The 27,674-nt window shown below is 36.7% G+C and overlaps 1 protein-coding gene across 2 annotated transcripts in view; it reads left to right on the top strand.

Moving 5' to 3' along the window:
- The window catches only part of rxfp2a (relaxin family peptide receptor 2a), a 46,557-nt gene extending 29,106 nt beyond the window's left edge, over window positions 1-17,451 (top strand). For both annotated transcript variants that reach the window (XM_020922908.2, XM_055148841.1), the window contains 13 exons: window positions 121-192; window positions 1,339-1,413; window positions 2,945-3,016; window positions 6,389-6,460; window positions 6,554-6,628; window positions 8,977-9,048; window positions 9,124-9,195; window positions 9,555-9,784; window positions 13,128-13,273; window positions 13,754-13,849; window positions 14,815-14,983; window positions 16,006-16,224; window positions 16,814-17,451. In XM_020922908.2, coding sequence (XP_020778567.1) covers window positions 121-192; window positions 1,339-1,413; window positions 2,945-3,016; window positions 6,389-6,460; window positions 6,554-6,628; window positions 8,977-9,048; window positions 9,124-9,195; window positions 9,555-9,784; window positions 13,128-13,273; window positions 13,754-13,849; window positions 14,815-14,983; window positions 16,006-16,224; window positions 16,814-17,070 — 1,627 coding nt within the window. In that variant the 3' untranslated portion in view covers window positions 17,071-17,451. The remainder of the gene's footprint in view (window positions 1-120; window positions 193-1,338; window positions 1,414-2,944; window positions 3,017-6,388; window positions 6,461-6,553; window positions 6,629-8,976; window positions 9,049-9,123; window positions 9,196-9,554; window positions 9,785-13,127; window positions 13,274-13,753; window positions 13,850-14,814; window positions 14,984-16,005; window positions 16,225-16,813) is intronic.
- Window positions 17,452-27,674: the final 10,223 nt, after the last annotated feature.

The following is a 27,674-nucleotide window of genomic DNA, read 5'->3' as shown; positions in this document are numbered from 1 at the left end:
ACATCATGATACTGGCTTCAGAAACTTCAAAACAAATGTATCTAATAAAGTGGCCAAGAAATTCAGATTATTAAAAAGATCTGCTTTGTTGGTTTTACAAATGTGTCTTTGTTGTTGCAGGATATTGGACCATAACCCTGTAACCAGTTTGTCATCGGACACATTCTTTGGTCTTCAGTCTCTTCTTTACCTGTGAGTACAACAGTTTTAATTAAATTTTCTATATTATACACAATGGGTTCTTGTAAGCTTTATGCTAAAATGTTGTTACCTAAACCAACAAAAACATATCTGGTTTGCAGCTATTACCATACAGATATTTTATGTTCTAGTAGGTTTGTTCATATTTGTACATTACTAAAATACACACTTTTCATTCATTTTAATAACTTTGTTCAAACCGAGATCTAAAACAAGACAATACCAAATTTCCATCAGATCAAAACTCATTTAATCCCCCCCCACATGTTTCGTCTGTGTTCCTCTCTATCTCAGTCTCATATCAGATGGTCTTGTTAATTTGGTTTGCTCATTTGGCAATATTCCTTGTTCTTTTCAATTGCAAATGCTGCTGGACCACATGTTTTTAATGGATGCTTGTTTCTGCACATTGTCTACACCTTTGGTACATTTCTCAGATTCATTTGCATTCAATATTTGCAATTTAAATAGTTAAACACAAGTAACATTTGTATCTGTCTCTTGGGTTGGTCTTTGTTTGGTGTACACAAACTTATAGCATCAACAAATTATTTATACCAGTCCCAAAGATGGGTAAATTAAAAGGGATGAACCAAAAAACAGGTAAAGGACTGTGTAACTTTTTCTGGTGCAGTGTCCACCATAAAGATGTTATTGTTTTTTCTGGAATGTTCCACTGTATGGCATTAAACTTATCATCACAAACAAGTGACACCACCAGGATAGGTTACAGATTAGTTTGATGTTTTTAAGGTATTTTTGAACAATAAAAAACTGTTTAATTTAACATATCTAAAATAGAATTGAATGTTATAACATGAAACATTCCAGACAAAGCAGATGAGACAAGTTGGTGGTGGTTACACAGTGCACCTTTAACACAGAACTGAATCCTATGGGCCTTTGATGTCCAAACTTTTATCACTAGCTTACTTATCATTATAATGCACCATTTCATGTAATGCTCCACACTCCCTTATTCCATCACACCATTAAACTATAGCATTAACTTTGATTATATAAGGAAAGATATAAGGACGTCAGGATAATAGCACTATAGGAGGCAGGTACACCAAAGCACAGTTTAATTTGATTTTGTCTCTGAGAAAATGAGCCGTGATGTTTGGATCTCCACAGGTCGATGGTGGATATGTCCCTTAAGCAGCTGCCTCACCCCAGCTTCTGTCAGCACATGCCCTCCCTGGACTGGCTGTGAGTACCGCTACATATGACATAACCTGGGAAGGAACTCTAAAAACAAGATTATATAGTAGACCTGTCACGATAATTATTATATTGATTTATCATTCAGTATATGAAAGCTGGATTCATATATTTTTTAGCTCAATATTTATAGTGTGTACAAGGGTTGTAATGATATCCAAGTCTCACGAGGCTCATGATTAGGGATGTAACAGTATCCAGATCTCTCAGTACGATATTTTCACAATATACATCTCACTGTACGATATTTATTGCCATATTTTGTGGAGGTTAACAAAACTGTTAATATGCTACTTTTTCCTCTTTAAATGCCTTGACAAGACTTAATCCAAAAAAACTAAGACTTAAAAGTGCTTAGAACTGTTATTTCGTCTTGTAGTCTACACTGAAATGGCACAAAGTATCATGGTCTCTGTAGTTCCCTCTGTTTTTTTAACTACTGCTGCACCATAACTCTTAATTTAAGCAAAGAGACTTGTAATTTGATATATTGTGAATGTCCACAATATTATTGTGAGAACTTTGATGATACGATATCATGATATTTCAGCTATTGTTACATCCCTAGTGTGTACAGTTTCTTTGCAAATTTTTTGTTGTAATAAGATAAGATTTGGGCTGTAGCAGGTTGAGTGAATAAGTTATAAGGACAATTATTTGTGCATTTTGTTATTTAATTGTTGCAGCTCAGGCCTTTTAATGATACTGTTGATTTAAAAATGATTTACTGAGATTATCTCATGCTATTGTTATTGTTATCAGTGGCATAAAGTAGTTTTAGTATTATTGTTTATTGCAACATATCTCTAAATTGATATATCATGCTTCAAAATTTGTTATCTTGACAGGCCTATTATACCGTACAGTAATACAATACAGTTTCAGTCTGTACGGATAAGGTGTGCAAAGAAACCTTAACAATTCTTTGACTAATTCAAATTTTTATCCAATTCTACATACATATAGAATAAGTTAGTGTGCCATGTTTTAATCGGGAATCACTCTTATATTTGACTCCTTTAAATAGCTAGGCCCCTCTTTCAGTGATAGACCTGAGCTGCATAAATGTACTGCTCCGTGAATGAGTTTAGAGGAGTCTGCTGAGGATGAAGGTGAGGGATCAAATGGGATTTCAAGTGTAACATTTGGATGGAGCAGGGCTTTGTTCTGGGGACGATGAGACAAAGGCAATCTCAGTGCTCCTGTCTTTGAGCTGGGGTCTCTCGGGATTCAAGTCGCTGTAACCTTCTACGTTCAAATCCCACAGTACACAACCTTTTAAAGCTAATTCCTTTGACATTTTAACTTTGAAGAAAACAGATATTTAAACATTTCCACAAAAGATTGCCAGTTTTGGGAGCTTCATTTGAGCGATTTAAATTGAAATAACATGGTTTGCACTTACACTTTTACATGCATTGATGTGGTTTGATTAAAAAAAAAAGTCAAGGGTTAACCCAAAATGTTTGTGAAAATCTGACTGTTGCAACTATAACAAGAAAGTGTTTATTTTTCCCAGGGATCTTGAAGGAAACCAGATCCAGACCCTGAACTACTCCATCCTGAAGACATGCAGTAAACTGGAAGTACTGTGAGTACTTTAAATGTATACTTTCATGACCGTTCACTCTGCTTGGGGCTGGCATTACCTTTCTGCTCCTCTGTAAAAATGAGTTTGTGAAGTCCTTGAACTCAGTTGGAAATGAGAGACTGTAGAGTTCCCTGTGTACAGAGCAGAGAGAAGAGTGCATTTGGGCAAATATAAATCACATTTTAGAGCAGCTTTATCCAGCTGTGATTTACTACTGTGTCTGTAAAAGTATAAAAGTAAGTACTTTCTCTGTTTGCACATTTTTAATGTTCAATGTCATATAATAGTTACGATGGCTCCAATGTAACAAATCATACTCTCCAAATGTTGGTAATCACTCCAGAAAATCCTACTGAGAAACACGCATCAGTTTACTCTGAAAGCAGGATTATTATTTACATTGATTTATTGCTACAGTTTCAAACTGAGCAGGTCAGACAGGTCAAAATTTGTTTTATTGCAGATGTGTTGTCCTGGTTTATGGTTGATATCTCTGTTACAGTTTTCATTTCATGTCAATAGGCATAATAATTACTAAGTTCATTGTCTTCTATGTCAGTATAAAAAATCAAATGTGCATTTTTCAAAAAGTGGTGTCATTATGCAACCCCAAATATATGATTGTTATAAGCTGAAAGGACTTAAAGCTAAAAAATGACCATGGCAAATTTGTGAAGCCTGGCAAATAAAGATTCAACATTTCTAAGCCTTCCACCTGAAAATATGACAAATATGACTATAACGTGAGCGCATCCTATACATCTATCCATCTTACAAATAGGTAGTTGTCTCTAAAAAGTAAAAATGATCTTGATCAATTCCTGTGTTTGGTTAAAAAATATCATAGTTACAGTTATTACTTACTGTGAGCTGTAATTACAAATTAAATATTCAAGATAAATCTTTCTTTTTTCACTCTCAAACAAAGAACAATTTATTTTTTTTAATCTCTCATTCATGTGAACAGTGAGGGTGAGTGTGAGGCTCTGAATGGACTTTTGTAGGAGGCAACCATCACAACATTATATTTTGTTGGTCCATGGCCAGTAATGAACCTTATGTATTCTAAATGTAAGTTTTGTTTTATTTAGTTTTTGAAGTTTGGACAAAAGCCGTGATATTAGTTTATATGTTTACAACAAGAACTTTTCACTTTGCATACAAAGGAAACTTGATTTTGCATAACAGCTGCATGTGATTGCTTGGTTCACCACAATAGCCTTATAATGAGGAGCTTGCCTGATTCTGGTTTGACTGAAATAATTTGGACTGTTTGGACTGCTATTGCCATTACACATTCATTAGCCAAAAGATTATGACCATATGAAAATATTGATATATTTTAAGACAGTGATTTAACATCATTGTGGTAGAGTACAAACCTAGAAAAAAAAAATACCAACAATGTTCAAAAGTAGCTCTATCTTCTTGCTTTCTCCTTGGCTTTCAATTTGAACAACAATGTTTGAAACCATTTGGAAACTAGAACCAAACTGAGTGATGTATGCTTCTGCTTTTGTTTTGATTCCCCCGAGTAATCTTTTTCATTTGTAAAAATCTGAGCTCTTCTTGTTATCTGCCAAGGAGACTCTTCCATTGTTAGTTGTATTTTCCTTAAAAGCATTGAGAAGGCGGCCTTCTACCTGCCGCATACTTCAATATTGTCACATTTACAACTGAAAGAGATTGAGTGGAAGAGAGAGGATGAGAGTGGAAAACTGAGAATGGTTTCCTATCTGGTTTATGTAAAATTGTAAAGTTGTAGCCTATGTGTTTCTTGGAGACTAACACTAAAACAGCTGTGATTTATTTACACAGTTTTTTGAATACCAGATTACTTATCTTGTAAGCACTGAGATCAAAATGGCCAACTATCACAATTACTACTGCTACTACTACCAAAGACACAACTATAGAGTCTTCTTACTGTAGTGAGCGATTATTCATTAAGGGTGCATTCACACTTGTAGAATGCCCACATTATGATAGGGACTAAACTGAAACTAAACCTGGAACTGAACTGTCTAAACTGCCTAAACTGGAATGTTGTGATATTAGATTCTTTTTTCAGACCGAGAGTTTGTTTTCATACCTGACAGTTTCGATTGCTCATTAGCGGTCTTCCTCAGAGTGGTTACGTGATGTTGCTGTGATGTGTCAGTTCAGTTGATTTACACAGGTTTTGGTGCTGTCTTCTTACTGGTAGAGATAGGATAACAGGTAGGATGACATCTGCAGCAAAGGAATCAGCGAAGGCATGCACATGAGCAACAAAATACAAAGCAGAACATGAACTCAAATCGGCCATCTCTGACCACTGTAAAAGAGAGGAGCACATTATGGACTGGGTCAGAGCAAACATCACTGAGACAGAGGAAAACAAACACCGTCACTGGGTTAAAGAGGCAATCGAAATACAGAAATGTACCCACGGAACTATCAACCAGGACGAGGGGGCTTTTTAACTCTCACACACCTGGGATACTGTCCTGAGGAAGTGGGACTGCAGATGGCACTGTCATCCTATCTCTACCGGTAGGAAGATAGCGGCAAAAACTGTATAAATCAGCTGACCAGACACATCACAGCAATATCACGTGACCACACTGAGGAAGAGCACTAGTGAGCAGTCAAAACAGGTATGAAAAAAAAACTCTTGGTCTGGAAAAAGAGCCTAATAACATAAATTATCGGAAGACCAAATGAACCTCATTTAACTGGAATGTTGTGATATTAACTCATTTACTTCATCATTTATTCACCTGTTTGCATAGCACCAGCTTGTCTTGAGTGAAGCTGTGACTGGTTTATCAGAGACACGTCTTAACAAAGGCTCTGATTCTCCAATATTTAGATGTTTTTCCTCTGATAAATTTTGACAGATTACAGCTTTAAATGTCTGAAGTGTTTCTGACATTAAAATATAATATTAAAATATTTCTAACTTTGTACAACTTTAATAGAAAGTGGTAATTGGTTCCATAACAAGACTTTATTTAATTTTGTACAGTTTGACAAAAATCGATTTGAAGCACAAAACTCTAATTTGATGTTCTAATTATTGGATGTTGGAAGTGTTCCCTGGGCTGTTTTGTTTTTGTATTTTTAGATCTCAGCTTGTTTTCTGTTTAGTTCGATGGGCATAAAATATTTGTGCTTTTACATTTCAGTCTTAAGTTTGTCTGGTCTTTCTTGCATTTTTTGTTGCCATTGTAATTTCATCTGGCAGCCCCTGACATCTGCAGACATATTCAAAAATTCAAATTGTAGTTCAAAGAAGACATACAACAATACTCTGTTTTTAACCTGATACTTATTATAAATGTTTTTTGTTTCTTTTTTGTTTTGTTTTTTTTTCTTACCTTTGTACAGATTACTGATGGGAAACAAGATCAGCAGTATCCCTGAAAATACCTTTCAGTCTTTGTGGAAACTTGCTGAACTGTCAGTATTAATATTAGTATTCATGGACTAATTCACCAAAACAAATGTTTGTTCACATTTTTTGTATAACTTCTATCCCTCTTCCATTCTCAGAAATTTGTCCAGTAATCGAATTAGAGAGCTGTCCAAAAACACCTTCAAGAACCTGTCCAAGTCCCTGCTCAAACTGTGAGTAACATCTGTTTTGGGAAGATTCAAAATTAAAACTAAATAAATACTCATTCTGTGCTGAACAAATTCAACAAACACTCTGTTTTATTTGGTATTTAATTGTTAAAACTTTTGAAATTTAGATTTTTAGAGATTTAGATTTAGAAATCTCATGTTTATGAGTGTGCATAAATTTAGTAGTAGATTCAATTATTTGTCAATTTTATGGTACATTAAAAAAATGGTGTTACACACAGCCACCATAATTCAGTGCAACAGTAGATAGTAAAAAACAAAACATTTTAAAAACTGCTCAGTGAGCAGCCAACGCCAAGAGCAGCCAACCACTCACTCACGATGCCATGAAAGTCAGAGTAACAGAATAACACCTCAGTCAGATTGCACCTTGTCCAGCTGTGACTCCAGTTTCAGACCGGTTATTGCAGTGTGACACTCACACGAGGACTGGTGCTCTGCTGTGCTATTGTGTCACTGCATTTGAAGCTGCACACACCAGACCACGTGCTCACACCATAACTATTTATTTGAAAAGGCTGCGGTGAACTCTGAGCTCCTTTTGCTATTTGCAATTATTGGGAATAGTTGCAGCTACCACATTAGAGCTGCACTATTTGCATTCTATCTGGCTTGAGCCCAGGGTAAGTGTTAGTAGTGACACATTTTGGTGCCATGTGTGTGCCATTTAAAAATATGCTCTGTAATTTTAGTCTTTGTTGTAAGAACATAATCCAGAGATCTTAAATGAAACAGCATACCTGCATGAAAAACTGAATGAGATTCTCTTCAGTGTAACTGACTTCTCAAATGACATTCAACACATTTATTTAAAAGTAAAATAAACATCCAATTTTTACTGGGCCAAGCCTGTAAGAAACTACATACCTTATGATACTAACCTTTATCAAAATAATATACAATAAAACTGTAGCAAGAGCGTGATTATCTATGCTTTATCAAATTATAATCCACACAGGCATATTTGACAGGCCAAATTTGGCAACTGACAATCAGTCAGATCTAAGTTATGTTATAGTGATACAGCAAAACATTTGGGGATCAAGATATTGACACTTATGAAACAATCATCATTAGTTTAAATGTAGTAAATTCACTTTGTTTTGGTTCAGCCTCTCTGTGAAAAAGTACAATTTCTGGATTTTAGTTTGATCTCCCACTCATGTGTGACATAAACAAACCGATTTGACCTGTCTAATTTGTTACCCAGCATGACGCAGATATAATATGCAAGAAAATTCTAAGAGAAAACATGAAATATAAAATTATGTCTAGACTGTGTCAAAACTGATCAAACAGTGTGTTATGAGCATGTCTGTTAGTCTGGATTTCTGTGCTAACAGAAGTGTATAGACAAAATCTATATTAAATACTACATGATGCTAGCTTTTGGATTAAAAAAATAAATAAAAAATGTGTAAAAAGGACAACACACACAATAGGACCAGTCTAAGTAAACAATAATAGCAGAATAATTTAATAGTATATAACAATAACATTTTGAACATGATTCAAGATAAGAAATTTTATGTGAATGGAGAGAAGATAATCAAAGAAATGATACAGGTGTCCTTTATGTCAGGCCAAATGAATTGAGCAGTCAAAGCTGAAAGTCAGTGATTGAGATGATAATGAAATATTTATAAAACAATTCTGGCCAAGTCTGACAGAACAACCTTGGTTTTGTGTCTTTGTCTGCAATGGGCAAAGGAACAGGAGGGTACAGTCATTTTAAGTATGGATATCTTAAGTTTTATTTATTTTTTCTTCATTACAATTTCAGTTAGGGCTCTCTACAGTCTACAGTTTTGAAAATGTTTACTCTGTCTTCCTCCTGACACAAACCCCAATTCTGAAAAGATTTTACATCACTTTTGTTGCTTGAGTATCTTTGGTTTTAAAATGACAAACCCTACTTGTTGACAGAATACAAAACAGATCTGTCTCCTTTTATTTAGATTTCGATTTTACCAATAACTTATTTCCTGACCTGCAGTGACTCACTGCTTTCTCTTCTTGTATTGTACACATTTATAGTTTTGACGTTTGAGTAGCCACTGTATTCAAAGTATATTTTGTATACTGGTTATGACTCAGATAATAGCAGAAACAAGCAAAAAACTATGCATTTAAACCAATATTTTTCAGTTATTGCAGTGTTTTAGTTGATAGGTATTGTAATTATTGTAATTATTTGGAAGATATTGTGAGGTACTTACTTTACTTATTACAATAAAGGAAATGCATTTTGTATTGAACTACATATCATGCTAGCATGTTCTTCTGTATTTGTCATCATTATTTTTGCCTGCATGTGCTTGTTGCTGTAGAAATATTTCCTATAATCCACTGTTGCGTATCCACTCTGGCCACTTTAACCACCTGACACATCTCCAGTCCCTGTAAGTAGACTCATACTCATATAAACTGATAAACTGCTTTCACTGGAGGTAGCGTTTAATTATTGTGTGTTTAAGGGCCTTGGAGGGAATCGAAATCCAAAACATTCAGACCAAGATGTTTTTGCCAATGAAGAACCTCTCCCATATGTGAGTACATGCCCCAGGACACTTGCTGCACAATAAAAAAGATAAATAAAATGTCACACAAAACTGTAAAATTTACGATTTAAATAAAATAAGTGAAACATCTTGTATTGATATTGGCCTAGTAAATTGTCAAATAGTTCCTTTACAGCTGGAATTTGTTGACTATAATAATGTTTGACATTTAAAATGTCACTACGCCACACAGACAGATCCCATCCGGTCCATGATTCAAACCCTTGACCTTCTTGCTGTGGGGCAAGAGCATTAACCACTGCACCATTTTTTTACGAGTTCCTGTTAAATATTTTGCCCTCACTGTTGTTTTGACTCACATGTACAAACCTTTTGTCTCATTGCAGTTACTTCAAGACATTCCAGTATTGTTCATATGCTCCCCATGTGCGTTCCTGTAAGCCCAACACTGATGGCATCTCTTCCTTTGAGGACCTTTTGGCGAGCATGGTGCTGCGTGTGTCTGTTTGGGTCATAGCTTTCATCACCTGCTTTGGAAACCTCCTCGTCATTGGCATGAGGTCCTTGATCCGCGCTGAAAACAACCTGCACGCAGCCTGCATTAAAGTGCTTTGTTGTGAGTACATTCAAGTCTGAAGTTACACACTATGTGATCATGGAGTTCAATAGTGGACCTATCCATTTTCCCCACTGACTTCTCAAAAAAAATATTATAAGAACTGAAAGGCAGCAGAAATTAACCATAACTATGGTAATTCATGACCAAGTAAATAAATATAAATATTGGAAATACATATAAAAACACATTTGATGTATTATGACATTTTGGGCCCTATCTTGCCCCCGATCTTAGCAGTAATGCTAGCATTAACGAGGGGGTGTGTCCAGGTTGAGCTGTACTTTGCTGCTGGAGACTGGAGTGAGATGGTACAGATACATATGGTGATGATCTCAACCAATCTGTGACCGTTGCTGGTGTGGGTAATGTCTGCAGTCTTTGCCTCATTATCAGGCAGCAAAGAGGGGTGTGAGAAAAATATACATTATATGGGTAGAATAAAACTGCTCCTGAGCCCCACGATGCAATTACGCACCAGTAGATATACCAGGAATATAGATTTTTGGATGTATTCCGAACACACACACATGTCATGCCTTTTTAGTTTTCTCTGTGTTCCTCCATTCTTTTCCTCCCATCCAATAGCAGACCTGCTGACCACTGCTCTCCCCTGGATTGCACCCGCTCCTGTCTATCCCGGCAGACCACTATCTTGTATCTCACCTGAGGTACAAGTTTCCACTGCTGACCGCTCACATTCTTGTCTCACATTTCGCATTTGTCGCATTCGCATTTCTCACATGTCTCGCATTTGGTCCCACACAGAATGCGTTTATTGTCATATAGCCTAAATGTTTCAGATTTTACCTCTTTACACACACACATGGGGAGCACATGGGGAGGGTGACTGCAAGACCTGCATAAGTGATTGATATGCACCATGAGCGCACAGAGCAGGATTCACAGGTGTCTGTACAAAGCAGTGCTCATCTGCATTATACGTCTCTTGAGCCTCTGTACAAAGCTCTGTTGACCGCTGCTGCCAAGAGAGCAGCACATACCAGACGTGTATATGCTCTGCTTCTCTGTCACAGCCCTGAGCTCAATGAATGTGCGTGCTGATCACTGACAGAGTTCAGTTTTCTGCGGCTCTGATGGTACCTGCTGGCGACTAACTTTATAAACTAACCAAAAAGGCACAATGGGTATAATTTGGTCACAAAATTAAATGGATCTGATGACAGAAAGGGTATGAGGATGTGAGGAAAATACGGTATCTCAGCATTAGGCAGACAGGGTAGGAAAGCACATTGTAGGACAGCGTTGTTAACAGCCTCATGTGAATGAGCAGCTTTTGTACAAATCCAGATCAAACCAAACTACAGAGCATTGCTAATTCAATACAAGAAGCGGGCGAGGGACTGCGTGCTCTGCTGTGGGAGGGCATCCAGACAGCGCAGGAACATCCCTCACAGCACACAAACATGTTATGAAAGCATTTATCATTGTAATATATTTCCAAATAAAAGAAGCCTTGAGCATGTTACACTGTGTTTTTCAGTGGAATAGTTTGATATTTATTTTTACAATTCTGGCAATTCATTGAACATGCCACACCACCGCTCCACCTAATATTCAGGCACGGCACATCCCTTGTTTAGAGCTCCACACCCCACACTTGTGCTAGTGGTGAGATCGGGGACAAAATAGGACCCCAAATGTTTCATGATGATCTCATCTCATATCTGATCATCTCATTGATTGATTGATTGATTGCATTTATATAGCGCCTTTCAAGATACCCAAAGCGCTTTACAGATCATTATTCAGCCACTTAACACTCAGTGGTAGTAAGCTACTATTGTAGCCACAGCTGCCCTGGGGCAGACCGACGGAAGTGAGGCTGCCAATCTCTTCTTTATATGTTTTTTTAACAGGAGGGTGAAAAAATCTGTGTGAATTTTTTATTAACTTCTTTATTTCATACAATGAAATGTGTCCCACAGTTGTCAAGGTTGTCATCTGGACAGGTTTTGCCATAATTTGTCCAGATGACAAAATTTGTTTTGCCATCAGTTAAATTAATATTATTATTTTTATTATATATAAAATAAAGCATTGTTCACTACAGGTCACTATGGGTAAGTATTTTGTGACATACAGTAAACTGTTTTTCAAAGAGCATATAAGAAGGAAATAATGATGGAGGTGGAGTTTACTTTACTGACCCATTATTTCTATAGGCCTCATATATGCTTTGTTTACTTTTATTAAACAGAACTCTACAGTCTCCATAGAGCTCTTGTTGTGACAGCAGCAGTCTATTTTCTAACTTGTGAAACTTTCTACAAACCTCGTCTGTGGGTGCTGGATGTCCTTGTCTTGAATTTGGCCGAGTCGTCAAATTTAAATTTAGTCTCTTGTGCAATGGAGTTCCGCTGCATTACATTAGGAGCAGGGAGGTTTGTTCATTGTTATAGCCTTTTGCAGAAATATTGGGAAGTCTGGAGTGAATTCCTAAAAAAAAAGTTACATTTTAGGATTGGCATACTCTTAAACTAAATTTCAAGCTTGGGACATGGCACTTTTGAAAATGAATTGGAAAACATAAAAAAATATAAAATGACCATGTAGTCTTTGCGTAAGCCGTAAGCACAAATAAATGAGGAGGGGTGTATCAGAAAAGGCATCTGGTGTAATATTAACATGAACATCAGACTTCTAACTTCTCTACTGCTGACCGTGAACATAGCTTGTTCCTTGATGGGAACTACACTGTACTTGCTCACAGACAAGTTCTCTCATGCAGCAAAATGGGAACAAATTTCTCTTCAGGGGAATATCAAAATGTATTAGAATATATGGCAAATCATTAGGCATCATACTGTAAAGTGTAAACATGGCAGAGAATTTACAGTTTTTTGGAATAACAGGAAACAACCCAGTCTATTTGATGTCACTGCTCCTGACAAGTTTTCTCATGCTGCAATACAGGAACAAACTCTCTTCAGGGAATATTAAAATGCATTAAAATATATTCCAAGTCATTATGCATCATACTGTAAACTGTAAACTTGGCAGAGGATTTACAGTTTCATTTGAATAACAGGATACAAACCCATTCTGTTTGGCGTCACATATTTTGTATTCGTTAGTCAACAATGTTACTTTCAAGCACAAAATGAAATAACATTTTAACTTTGCTCGTATTGCTTCCTAAAGTAAAATAGACCCAATGAGTCACCTTTTCTTATATTGTCCTTCACTGCTGCTGCATTCCCTCATGGAATAACCTAATATACTGCATGAGCAATATCCTTTTGTGTGTATTTTAATGAGAGCTTCTGTTGTCAGTTCCTCCTCTATATGCATACATTTTTGTGGCTTTCTTATCTTCCAGGTGCAGACTGTCTTATGGGGGTGTACCTATTTTTTGTTGGGATTTTTGATGTGAAATTTCGGGGACAGTACAACCGTAATGCCCTGATCTGGATGGAGAGCATTGAGTGCAAGACCATTGGATTTCTTGCCATGCTGTCGTCTGAGGTAATCAAATCTCAAGGGTAAATGCAATAGATAGAATCTGGAAAATGGACAATGTGGATTCAGAAGCAATATAGGGGAAAACTGCAATTCATGTAGATCATAGGTGCACTGTGTAGCTTTTGTTACTTCACCTCTAGTATTTGTATCTCATTACCTCTAGTTCATATCACCTTTTGCATCTTTTGCTTTTTACAAGTCAGAATTCTTTTTGATTTTCACCCTTTCAGAGCTCCCCCCTTGAAGCAGGAACAAATACATTCTATCCCTGTATCATTCAGAACTACTTACTAAAATAAACTGTACTATTGTAATATGCATGGCTGATTATAAAACAGGATTGCACCAAAGCAGATTACAAATTTGCAATGACAGTGAAGTTTATTGTCATCTAGGTCATAATACAAGTGTTGTTTTGTTATATGGAAAGGACTGCATGACCATATTTCTCACATTTCTTTTGAACATTTACATTTCACACAGGTGTCAGTCCTCCTTTTGACTTACCTAACGCTGGAGAAGTTCCTGGTCATTGTTTTCCCCTTCAGTAATCTACGTCCAGGCAAACTGCAAACTGGGGTAAGAGACTTGATTTTGGCTTGTTAGTGTTTTCATCATGTAGTAATTTTAGGTGTTAGGTTTGATGTCTGGAAATTAGTGACTGCTCAGTGAATAAAACCAGAATAGATTTGGCTGCAAAACCTGCTTAATGTGTAAATTACTTGTTGGATTATGAGGCTTATGCAAAGAGCTGTGAAAACAAGTCATTTTAGGTTTATTTTAGAAAAACACGGTGCTCAGCATAAAACGGATTTTATCAAACCGCTGCTGGTAAAACCACAGTTGCAACTGACTCAGTCTTTGTTGACAACTTTGAACCCTGTAGGCATAATCATTCTAATCATTCTACCTTTACTAGTATAGGCAATTGGATACGGTAATGAATTTAATTCTCTAGAATGGTTATAAAAAAACAGTACCAGGCTATAGATTGGGTAATAGATTTTTGGTGATTTTGCAGTACATAGTGAATTCATTCATACTTTTCCTTGAGTTGCAACCTGCATCTCTTGAATTCTCATTAAAAGGCCCATATTATGCTATATTCTGAGCTATATTATAATGCTGTTTCCTCATCAAAAACATACCTGTGGTTGTGTTTTGTTTCACACAAACCCTGCATATTTAGGCTGAGTTCTTCTCTCAAACAGAAAACACTCTGTTCCACCTTGTGATGTCATGTGGCAATGCAGGAAGTGCTCCACAGTGTTTTAAAAACTCCATACACCTTCACTAGAATCATTTGGATGATTTCAGCCCTGGAATTGCCATTCTCTGCTGAACTACATATAAAAGGAGCTGTTAACTAAGCTACTACTACTTACTCAAACATGTGTGAATGAAAACAAAACACAACTCCATGTTTGTTTTTGATGGCTTAATGCTCACAAGAGTCCATTTTGTGTAATATATTTAACTGTGGGTAACATGCTGAAAAGCCTTTATAGCTGGACTTATATAGACTGTTCCATCTCTGACTGCAGGTTGTCCTCTCATCCATTTGGCTCACTGGCTTCATAATTGCTGCTGTGCCTTTAATGAACGAAGAGATATTTGGGAATTACTATGGGCGTAATGGGGTCTGCTTTCCTCTGCACTCTGACAGACAAGAGAAACCAACAGCCAAAGGATACTCCACTGGCATTTTTCTGGGTATGTCAAGTAACAATAGCTGCATTGATGTTACAAGAAAATACAAATTTAGGGTTTGCACATGAGGTAAATATTTTGTGCTCAACGTTCATGTTAGAAATGGACAATTGTAGCATGTTCTAAGCATGTGTGACAGGGAGAGAAGATGCTCATGTGAAAGATAAATTATTTTTGCTCATGAAGATGTCAGTACTGTTTACCAGTAATTAATAAATATCTGTGGTGGAATGTACTGAGGTAAAAGTAGTAAACTACTGTATTCAAGTAAATGTGTACTTTTTAAAGTTAATACTTTTTACTTTTACTTGACTACATTTTTGAACAGGACTGAAGAATTTTGTATTATTGTTTGAGACCACCTGAAAAGGCTGAGGGTTTACTTGTAAAACATTTGCTGTTTGCGCAAAAAATATATAAAAAGCCAAACATTGAATTGTTTGTGTTGAACAAAATTCAGCACAAATCTTTATCAAAGTCACTACATTTCAAACTTTATAACCTCAAAGCTGTGTGAAATACTTTTATGTTTTACTCTTGAAGTACATTTTAAATTAGTTTAAATGGCACTTAAATACTTTTACTTAAGTAGATTTTTTCATGTAATACTTTACTTGGTCTGGTATCTGTACTTTTACTTAAGTAACAAAATTGAGTACTTCTTCCACCATTGGTAAATACAAAGAACAAGGAGATCTGTTGTGTGCTGGGCTGTTAACAAATTTAATCTTTTGAAAGGGCAGAAATATCACTTTGAGCATTTTATTAAGATCCTAGACATAATAGCTTGAATCACACTTTGTATTAAGTTATGAGTGTTTTAGCAAGCAAATTACAAGCTGTTTGCAATGGTAAGCACCACGAGCACCAAAATATAGCATATCATATATCAATATATACCAAAAATAAATATATTTTAAAACTTTGCTGATTATATGATCAAATGTTTGATTTAATATTATCATATTTTCAGATTTTTTTTTTTTTTATTTATTTTTTGACTCTTGCAATATATTATTCTGCAGGTCTTAACTTGGCGGCCTTCCTCGTGATCCTCTTCTGCTACTCCAGCATGTTTTTCTCCATCTATAAAACCGGCATCAACGCCACAGACCTGAGGAGCCGGCTGCACAAAGACGTGGCTGTGGCCAACAGGTTTTTCTTCATCGTGTTCTCTGACGCCCTCTGCTGGATACCCATATTTTTGGTCAAAATTCTTTCTATCCTGGAAGTAGAGATTCCTGGTAAGGCACAAGTTGAATTGTTACAATTTCTGTAGCAATTTGGTACTAAGCTTGAAAGTACCTACTAACCATGCTGATAATGTATTATTAGTATATTTTATTGCTGTTAATTCTATACTAAAGCAAATTTCACAAACAGAATGTAATAGCATGTTTTTGACTATCATTAAAGGTGAGCTATGTAACTTTCCTAGTGAGGGGCCCACCAACTCAGTGGACTTTGTATTGTTTTGTTACACAGTATAGAAACGTTTATATTTAAACTGTTGCAACATAATTATGTATAATGTCATACTGTGGAGCATTCCATATAAAGCAATATATTTCCATGGAGACAAGCAAGTAGTGGACCGTCCACCAGAAAATGTATATAGTGCAACTCTAACTTCTACTAAATAACTTATAATCCTTCCTATGCTACCTTTATAATATTCTCTTCAAGCAGCTTTCTAAATGTGTCTTTGAGTTCAGCATAAAGATTCACATTTAATTGCTCAATGCTTGGACCCTGGTTTTCAAAAGAAGGCATTTAAAACACACATTTTTACATTAAAAACAATACAGTAATTAAAATTTCTCCTTTCTGTAGGCACAATTTCCAGTTGGGTGGTCATCTTTATCTTGCCCATCAACAGTGCTCTGAACCCCATCCTGTACACCTTGACCACCAGCTTCTTCAGAGAGCAGGTAGAGATGCTGCTCTGTCGGTGGCAACGCAGACACTCTCTAAAAAAGGATGGGAAAAGTCTCACCTCCTCCACAGTATTCATGGAAACGTCCCGGGGGTCTTACCAACCTGCCTACCTGCAGCAGGTATCATTGACTGATGACCCGCAATATGATTAAACCGTTAGAGGTACGACCAATTAAGCTAAAAATGTTTTTTTCTACATAAATAAGCTTTATGGATGCTGTAATATACTGAATCTTTTCATGTTCTGAACTGACTCAAAACAAGTGAAAAAAAACAACAACAGACTTGATCAGCAAAGTCATCACACTTGCATGTCATATTTGGTTATCGCTTTGACAGAGAGCAAAGAACAACATTGAAGAAACCAACATTGCATCCACCTCTCATCCCAGGGATATATTATAACTGTGCTCAATCAAAACTGTTTTCTTTTCACTATGTTGTATGTTGTCTCCCTGAAATGAGTTGGAAGCTGCCAAAAATATCTGTTCATATAAAGTTAAGTGATGTTATGAACTATGGGCTGGGATCAGGTTTACAGTAAACATGTTAAATACAAAGGTTTTTGTACAAGTGAATGTATTGTTTTGTTTATTGATGTGTTGCAGGATTAAATATTGACAGATAAACATAGCCTTTATCTCAATGAAATGTTATATTTTCTATTGTTATGTATTTTCTTTAAATCACATTTTATTACAATTTGAGCTTTAGACATGAACCTCTGCCACATGGCAAATGATCAGAGGTAGATTTCTGTTGAACTTAAGTTAAATTTAAATACTTTATCTTTGACTATTTGTTACTGTTCCTGACTATAACCTATATATTCTATTTGGCTGAAGGAGACTTAAGATAAGGCCTGTTTGAAAATGCACATATAGGGTGCATTCATACTTTTCCTGTTTTGGTCCTGATTTGAGCCCATTTTAGTCCTGATGTAGAGTAGGTTTGAATTTGTTTTGGTCCTGGTTTAGTATAGTCCATACTTCATGCGATGAAAGTATAAGGATGAACAGACCCATAAAGTATCTCTGTTAAATAAACTGTAATATCAAATCCTATTTGATAATACTATATCTTACTCAGCATCCAATTAGTATCTTATGAAAATTACAGGCCTTTGGATGTTGAAGGACACTGGCCATTGAGCAAACTATAGTTAATGTCACTCCCTGATGTGTGCAGCTAATCCCTCTCTGTGTAGTTTGAAGCAGTTATTTGCTAAAATGTTCTCACAGTTAATTGTATAGAACTATTTCTCAGTTGAACTTTAAGGTACATGCTGTCTTCTCTGTGGAAATATACACATTTTGATTCTTTAACATTTTTTTTCATTGAAAAAGACCATTTCCACACATACCGCTTATATAATATAAGCTTGTATCATATTATTATTATATTGAAGCTCTGGAACTATTATCAGTGTGTGTTTAAGCCATGAGAGAGCAGAGTTGCAAATGGTGATGACACAATATGGTCTGCGCTGAGTTTGAGGTTTTGTGATAAAAATACAATATTCCTTAAAATGCATCCCCAAGAGAAGTGTAAGTGTACTTCCTGTTTCATTTTAACAGTGCAGCCTTAAATAACAGTATCACAGTATGACAGTGAGTGAGTTTACAGAGAACTTTATTTCTAATGTATTTTAATATACTGCATGTACAGGTCAAATCATAAATAAAAGATGTTTTGATAAATACTGTAGTTTGGGTATGCATAGGCTCTATGCCTATAGCCTTTAGTCTGAATAGTTGATATTAGGATAAAGATAGAAGTAACATGGGATTTAAATCTTAATATAATGAGTATCTTCATGGTGATGTTATGTTATAGCTTTGCCTGAATGCTCCACTGTATGGTATTAAACACCTAACATCTAGCATTTATTTAACCTAATTATTGTTGGAAAATATCTTGAAAAACATGCATTCTTTCTGGTGGGGTTGCCTCTCCACAGATCTGACATGTAATTTGGTCTGATAGCATCTCATACTAGCCTCCATGTACATAGTTGAATGTCATAATCCACTCAATAGGCAAAGCCACAACATCTCTATAAACTGCTTTCAGTAGTAAAAATGTAATGTGACTTAAGTACAGGCCTATATCAAATAGATCTAGAACTAAACAAAGCCATGACCCTGAAATATTAGACACATTGAGCCAATACAACGTCTGAAATTAAAGAACTCCCCAGAAAATGAAAGTCCTACTACTAATTAACTTACTAGGCTAAATTGTGGATATGAGGTAAAGGGTACAGGGTATAGGGGTATGCTTGGTATAGCTGCTTTATTTATCTACTTCATGTATAACAGCCAATTATGCATATACAAAGTAGCCTACCCTACTCTCGACAACAAAAGGATCTCTTAATTTTCCACCATTCTTTGTAGTGTTTATTTGAGCAGCTGCCCACATAAAACGCTGGTGTTGACACGCTCCCCCGCTCGTGTGCCGTCACTCCAGGCCGCTCTCTCGTCACCTCTCCCGGCCACACACACCTGCGTCGCCCGCTCAGCATCGTCCCTCTTGAGCAGGTGTCTTTGCTCCGGTCCAAGGTGCTCCCTTAGCGACACAATGATTGACACTTTGACCGACCAATGGAATCCTCCGTCTGCCTCAGTTTCCACAACCTCGCCCTCTGATTGGTCTCCAGGGGCGGGGCTGTGAGCTGGAGCCGCCGGAGCGCTGTCAGCCACCACGACTCCCGGAGAAGACAGACGAGACGAGCTGATGAAAACAAGACATTTAACACCACAAACTAACACTTCACGAAAGGAAATGGCTTTGTAATCATCGAGATCGACGTGAAAGAGGTATGGCGCGTTTGTATATTCGTTACACGTCGTCCCATGGGTGTTTTTTTGTGCAGCGGTGATACAAAGGCAGCGAGCGGTGTCTTGGTACAGCAAGATCGGCTACCGAGTTAGCCACAAGCGTAACGGGCTGGTAACAGTGGTGCGCCGAATATATTGAAGAAAAAATGGCTAACTGGAATAAAATTTCGCGTTTCCTTGGATGCATTAAACAAAATTCACGTTGGGCTGTTTTCTGATCGCATTTTACAGCTGGATCAGACGATTATTTGAGCTAACAGCGGCGCTTATTGTTAAAATAATGTCTTGATGCTGATGGCGTTTAGGATGTTGAATGGGCTGCGTGAATTCAAGCTCCTTCCTCACCACAGAATAAGGAAAAATACACTTGATACAAACCTATTTAAAACACAGATTAGTGACATAATTGTAGACCAACTAACTGGACAAACATGATTGGCCTGATGCTATTCTAATTTGCTAAATGGAAAATCAACTTAACTTTTGCATGTAATGAATGAACCAATCAGAAAAAAAATAATAGTAATAGGGATAATGACCCATAGCGTCAACTAGCTAATAACTAATAGGGTGTTTGAGAACAATCTCTTTTCCAAAATAGCGTACAGTAGCTTAGCTGTGTGACTCAACCATGATGAATATTTTGTGAGGTTGCCTGAGTTGGAGCATGTATCATTTATAACCATGTACAGTTCATGTTCATCACCAGAGTTGGCAGCTTGCCTTAAGGATTCTTCACTGTCTAATAATAACACAAAATGCAGGCTTACATAGGCAGAGTAATGCATGCTATAGATGGGAACACGTACCCCACTTGTAAATATATGCTATACATCTAAATGCAACTTTATGTAAACTGTTGATTCACCAATATAACAAGAATTCACAAGCTGTCAAAAATCTATCAAAAATATCACTTGTTTTATGATTTTGAATTTGTATATGCACTATGAGCTTTGGTACATCCAGAAATAATTGTAATATCGTAGTTTGTAATATTAATCAATACATTATAACCTGTCTGTCTGAACATGTCTGAACTGAAGTTAAACTATGCAGTTCCATACGTAGGCTATACCCATACACTGTGTTCATAAAAGCTATACAGTTGATTAAACATCTTCCATACCTTTCACTGATAGACCCAATAGCCCCCTCCCTTCCCCTATTGCCCCTCTCCTCTATTACCCATTCATACAGCCCTCCTCACTCTCCAGCTGTTTACTCTGACCACTCAATAACCGCGACCCACTAAACTCCATTGTTCTTGGTTTGGAAACACAGACCTCTGACATATGTGCCATTGCACTGACGCACATTTAATTTATTTATTCTACCCATTTACTAAACCCACTGTCTATTAACAGGGTGAACCATTTATTTTGGTTTTAAAAATGACTTACAAAGTGATACCAAAATGTCTCAATCATTTCTTTTTTTTTTTTAAATTGCAATCTCCTTTGTGAGTTGTGGGTGTTCATCCTGTTTTTGCTGGAAGCTTTTCCCCCTTTCATTACATCTGCTTGTGTCTGCTTTTACTTGTAATCGTGCTAATGCATCACTCTCTCTGTATGCAAATTATCGCTTGAATGCATATGCGATTAAAATCATGAATTTTTATTTTCTTTCAGAATTGAGTGCCCCTTATTTATTGATTTATTGTGAGGTTGTCAGTCAGTGTGCATCTTAAAAAATCATATTCCATACCAGCTATTATAATGTGTTCTGTGACATTTAAGTGGTTCCTTTTGTATTGTTTTACTGAGTGACATTTTATTTTGTTTGTTGACATTTACTTTATAAGTTTCTCTTTCAATGCCTTTAGTTCTCAGTCCCATTTGACCTGAATTTTTGGACTTAACTTGAGTCGGCCACGAAACACATCTTACCGCTGAGGTCGTTTCCATAGTGACGACCAGGCACCTCACTTCTCTGTGTTACATAAGATACTGTTCATTCTACCACCACTGTATAATCTAATCACATTTTGTCTATCTTACACTGCTGCAGGTGTACTCTCCATGGACAGTGCATTGGTACCGTTTGATTTCATTTGATAAATATGGAAGTATTGGAAAATCTTATCAGACATCTGATATTGTACAATTCATGAGTAACTAACATTGCAGATGTTATGTTTGGACAAGAGAAACTTGTTTCACACAACTTGGCACAAGGTTGACAATCACATGTGGTATTTCAGTTGTATTATTATTAGTGCTGTCATGCGATTAAAAAAATTGAGAGATTAATTAATTATGATCTGTAATTAATTAATCTAATTAATCTCATTTTAATCTCACCTAAAAATTGCTGAGAAAAGCCTTCAATTTGAGGTATTTTCATTTAAATTCATTATTACATTATTGTGGCAGATCAAAAGACTAATATAGATTTAAAAAAGTGACTTTATAAAGTCATTTATTGTTTAACAAATCTCTCCAAATTGGCTGTTGAGCCCAAGTCTCCATGAATAAGAAACTGTTTGTTGTAAAGTAGCAAAGACGAGGAAATCTGAACATAATAACTTTTGTCTACTTAAAGACAATAAAAAGTCCAGTCTTTCCTTAACCATATTAAAAATATTATTGATAGAGAAATATATATGAGATCACTGGTTTTAGTCCTGGTTTAGACCTACTTTAGTCCTAGTTTAGTCCTGGAATGGATTAATCCTGGTTTTAGTCCTGGTGTTAGTTCTGGTTTAGTCCTGGTTTAGACCTGGTTTAGTCCTGGTTTAGACCTGGTTTAGACCTGGTTTAGTCCTGGTTTAGTCCTGGTTTGGACCTGGTTTAGACCTGGTTTAGTCCTGGTTTAGACCTGGTTTTAGTTCTGGTTTAGTCCTGGTTTGGTCCTGGTTTAGACCTGGTTTTAGTTCTGGTTTTAGTTCTGGTTTAGTCCTGGTTTAGTCCTGGACTGGGTTAGTCCCGGTTTTAGTCTTGGTGTTAGTTCTGGTTTACAGGCGCACAGGAGGAAGCGCGGTTTACGCCGCGTATGCGAGAAAACACGGTCCACACGCGGCTCACGGGAGGACAGCGATGTCCGCGCAGTGTCTACGGAAGGAAACGTGGTCCGCGCGTTCTCAGGTTAATGACGATGATGAAGGTGTGTGTTTGTGTTTGTGTGTATTTGTGTTTGTGTTGTGTGTATTTGTGTGTGTTTGTGTGCGTGTCCCCTCATGTGGCAGGTCACTATAGGACAGTAGTGCAGACATCATGAGCCTATGCAGGTTGTTTTCAGGCGATATTATATTTGTTATTTTCTTTTATATTTCACGTCGGGAGAATAATTTCCAAGACACGAATGTGTTTTTACCTGTGCGCTGCTGACTCTGTTCTACTGGCTCTTCGACCTCGTCCATTGTGCGACTGACGCCGCCAACGTTAACGTGACGTTTACATCGCTGTTACTGCGCGCGTTTTGTGTGAGTTTCCGGCAATGAGTGGAATTGCCGAAATAAAAAAAATGTATAAATGTGTTTTGTGTGTGTGTGTTGTTGTCCCAACAACACATAAAAACAGGTTTTATAATAAAGAAACTCACATACAGAAACACTAAAGTTAGAGATTAAAAATGAGATTAACGCGAAAACATAACGCGCTAAATATGACTGTAATTAATTAATCGCAATTAACGCGATAATTTGACACCCCTAATTATTATGTGCTAGGTTAATGTTATAATATGCCTCAAAAGCTATAAAGTAACCCTGAAATAGTGCTTTTAAACTGCTATAGTAAATGCTGTTGAGTGTGGACATATAGATTAGGTAAATGAAAGGATTGAAAGAATCATTTTGTGTGACATGTTTGTTTAGAGGGTTCTGTGCCTGTTTGCCGATGCATTATTGGGAGCAGTGCATGTGAAAGCCCAGAGATGTGTAGATTTGACTGTTTGCATGTAATGTAATGTGTGAGTGAATGGAGAGGCCTAGGGTGTGTTAGCACTGTCATGCCACATAATGCACCAATTATGTAACCTTTTAAATGATGATTTTAAAGACATATGTGATTGTCATCTAGCTTGTATTGTTATGTTTTTAATCAGCATTTACTGCCCATATTAAATAAGTCCAGGTTCAGAAGAATCATATACATGTCATACCATTTATTATTATTATTATTATTATTATTATTATTATTATTATTATTATTATTATTATTATTAATATTAATAATAATATAATAATAATAATAATAATAATAATATAATAATAATATAATATTATAATAATAATAATAATTGTTGTTGTTGTTGTTGTTTTTGTTTAATCTTGCATCCCTCTATAGCACATAGACGTTCGACTGAATACATTTCCTCCTTTGACCTGATGGGGGCGACATTGTAGCGCTTTAGTCCTTTAGGGATGACACAACAGAAGGACATCTGCAGTGCTCTGTCATCTCTTATGATCCCTCCTCACAAAACAAACGCTTCTGCTTGGATGCAAAACTGAATCTGCCAGTAAAAACGTTCATTAAAAGAAGTCACAGTCACATTATTTAGATACTTTATCGTTGACAGTAACTGACTGATGCATCATTTTGATGTATCTCATTTGAATAGGCTACAAGATTAATCACAGTTGAAATGGCAATTTTAATGGTCACAATCAGCAAACCACAAAAGCTACAAATATTTAGATAGTAATTTCCTCTACAAACAAAATGTCTTGTCTCTAAGGGTCTTATTATAGAAATTTAAAAAGTCAATCCTGTAGTTTCAACCTCAGATGTGATTTTTGTGGACAAACATAACCAAATCTGCTATTGATTCTTACCTTGTAAAAACTGTCACTGGGGCATGTGCACAAAGCCACTGATTGTGTTGAAAGTGATTCATTGACATTTTTTGCTGACCCTTTGAATCAGGGTTGCACCATACTCCATAATCTGTGTGCAAACTAATACTGACCCGACGTCAGGTCACTGCAAAATTATCTTAACTAAACTAATTAAGTGACAAAGATGCTCTGCTGAATGACTAGACTGCTGAATGGTACAGAGTTTGTAGGTTTGTGTTCGTTATCAGTAATTTACAGCACTAGCTCAGGCCTGGATGAACAGAGATCTACTGGCAAAAATACAAGCATGACTCAGCACAGAGAGTACAATAGTTGGATTTCTAAAATAAACTAGGTCAATTTGTTAGTGACAGTGTTGCATTTAGATATTAATACATGATCTCTATGTCGTAGGCTATCTGCATGGTGTAGTGTTAAAATGGCATAACACTGCTCCTTGTTGTTTAATGGGGAGAACTGCTATTGATTTGCCCTTAAAGTTTTAGAAAATGTTGTATGCTTTGCATACAATCACTTAATTATCATTTTGACTTGTGACCCCTTCTTGTCTGATCTCAGAAGTCAGGGTTGGGTGGGCACTAGGATAGGATAGGAGAGCACTGGGAAATCTAGAGATTGGAGCAGGAGTGGCTCTAGTGCATACTGTTGTGTCCTTGGGTACAACGCTTTACCCACCTTGCTTAAATGTGATGTGTGAGTGATTGGTGATTGTCGAAGGATGCCCTTGCTTCCATGATCTTACACTTTTGATTGCCTACAAATTTACAAACTTGTGATCCAGTTTCTTTTTATATTTGTATGTCTGTGGGATGGAGATTTTTGATGCTTTGATTATTAGAACCAGAGCTAGAGGTTTGAGGTCTGTGCACTCATTGCAAGAGTGGACCAATGCCTCTGTGGAGGTCTGTATTCAAAGTGCTTCTGTGTGTAAAGGGAGCTTGTGTGGGAAGGAATGCTGTTTATTTTTCTAGTGTACTGGGGACCTTTCTGTTGCCGTCAAAATATGAAGAAAGAGGAAGAACAGCCCAGAAAGCAAATATTAGTCACTAAAGTGAATTTACGACTGACACATTCAGATTCTATGATGATTCAAGTTGTGTAGAGCGACTATCAGTGACTGTAAGTAACTTGGTTAAGCATTTGCCCACTGACCATTAGGTTGATGTTTTGATCCCAGGTCTTACCAATTCACATTGTTGTAATGTTATACACTCAACTTTTTATAGGCTTTGCCTTTAATGCCACTGGTACTAGCGTACACTGGTTTTGGTTTGAATGTATAAAAAGAATGGTTCCTTGACATAAAGTGCTTTGAGTGGAGGTTGCAAAGTGTTATAATATAGCTATTATGTGAAATTTGAGCAGTGTTAGAACTGTGCTTAAATGGATTTAATAGAAGAAAACAACAGGAAATGTTTATGTTCTGAGGAAGTCAAAATATGAAGACAACTTAATTGTGGTTAAGTGTGTTGGGTGTGTTTTCATCGAGAGTCAAGTCAAGACAACTCCCCTTATCTAACACATAACAATAACATTATAGTAATTAGCCCGGTACGTGGGTTGGAGATTGCACACCAGTGGAAATTTCACATTTAGAACGAGTATGCCATTTTTAGATTAAGTTTTTCAGAATTACATAATGAATTGAATCCTTATTAAACCACTTCTACTGACACAGTGGAAGTATACGTGCTGAAGTTGACCCAGTGCTAGAAGTGACTAATCAGGCCAAAACAAACAGGAGGAAACTTGTGGAGCCCGTTTTCTGAGGTGCATTTGTTAACCTCCACTGCTCCACACGGCCCTCAAAAAGCCGCACTGTGATTGGTTGGGTGGAGGCGACAGTTAATTGAAAGGACAAGCACCATGTTGTTTTGGGTTTGAAAGAGCGTGTGTGTGCACTTGGCGTTTGTTGTCCCAGGGGGATGGCACGCCTCATAACTGCCTCCTCCCTGTGCCACGTTAACCCTTCTGCTGCCACTGCAAATGAAGAGCTGTTATATGAGGGGAGAAAAGTGAATGAGAGGTTTACCTGATAACACACACTTACGGGATCTACAGCAAAAAAAGCAATACATTTTTTCCCCAAAATAAATAATCTTACTGATTTCTATTTGTGAATAAAAATATGTTTGATTTAAAGGATCTATATTATGAACAACATGTATCTGACCCAAACTGCACTGACAAGACCATAGACCCACAATTCAAAAACAGCTATTAATACAGATGTTTACTAGTAAACTACACATTTACATTTAAAATTGCAGAAAACCAGTGACTCATACCAATATTTCCAGGTAACTCACTCCATGCCTTCTACTTTCTTCTGTTGTTCATATAAATCCTCAATAATCCCACAATAATCAGACGACTAATAAAACACATGAAATATTTTCAACTTAGACACAATCGACAAAAAAAAAAAAACCCAAAAACCTACAGCTCACAGTTGTTTACTCTGATGTTGTCCCCAGAAGACCCTGATAGAGCTTGTTATCTGCACTGAGCCCTCTTCTCCTGAGTAGCGTCAGAGGAGCTGTCGTCATGACGATACAGGCATACACAGCACTCACCTGGAGGCAGCTTTCTCCTGAGACAGGCTTCGACACCGACACCAACACCAACCCCTCAATGTTCACTGTCATTGACAAAAAACACTGTATGAACTAAATAAATAAATCAGAATAGCTAGTCCCATATATTACTCAAGATTCTCGATTTTATTAACATTTGCATAAGACAATTGCAAATATGTAAGAAAACTGCCTATAAAGCAGCACCCAAATAAAATAAATAGAATATCGTATTACTTTCCTGAATGTTCCTTTTATAGTTTTTTACTTTGTTGATTATGTGTTCCATCGCAAACATTTGCCAATCAAGTCCAGCAGCTTTCTCCCGCTCATTCAGCACTTGTTTGAGATTGGCCTAGTTTTTTTCTTTTTTTAATTGTGGTTGTTTGTGTTTGTCTTAGTTTTCCTTCTGTCAAAAGGGGTGTGTCCGCCCTCGGTAATCCAATACCATTAACACGCTGAGGTTACTGTAACTGGCTAAACAGCCTCGACCAGTGTCTGCGAACTGCAGACTCACACCCACATGGCATGCG

Source organism: Boleophthalmus pectinirostris, unplaced genomic scaffold (genome assembly GCF_026225935.1).
Source record: "Boleophthalmus pectinirostris isolate CB_2022bp ecotype Guang Dong unplaced genomic scaffold, ASM2622593v1 HiC_scaffold_12, whole genome shotgun sequence".
Lineage (NCBI taxonomy): Eukaryota > Metazoa > Chordata > Actinopteri > Gobiiformes > Gobiidae > Boleophthalmus > Boleophthalmus pectinirostris.
This window is presented reverse-complemented; position numbering and strand designations above follow the sequence as displayed.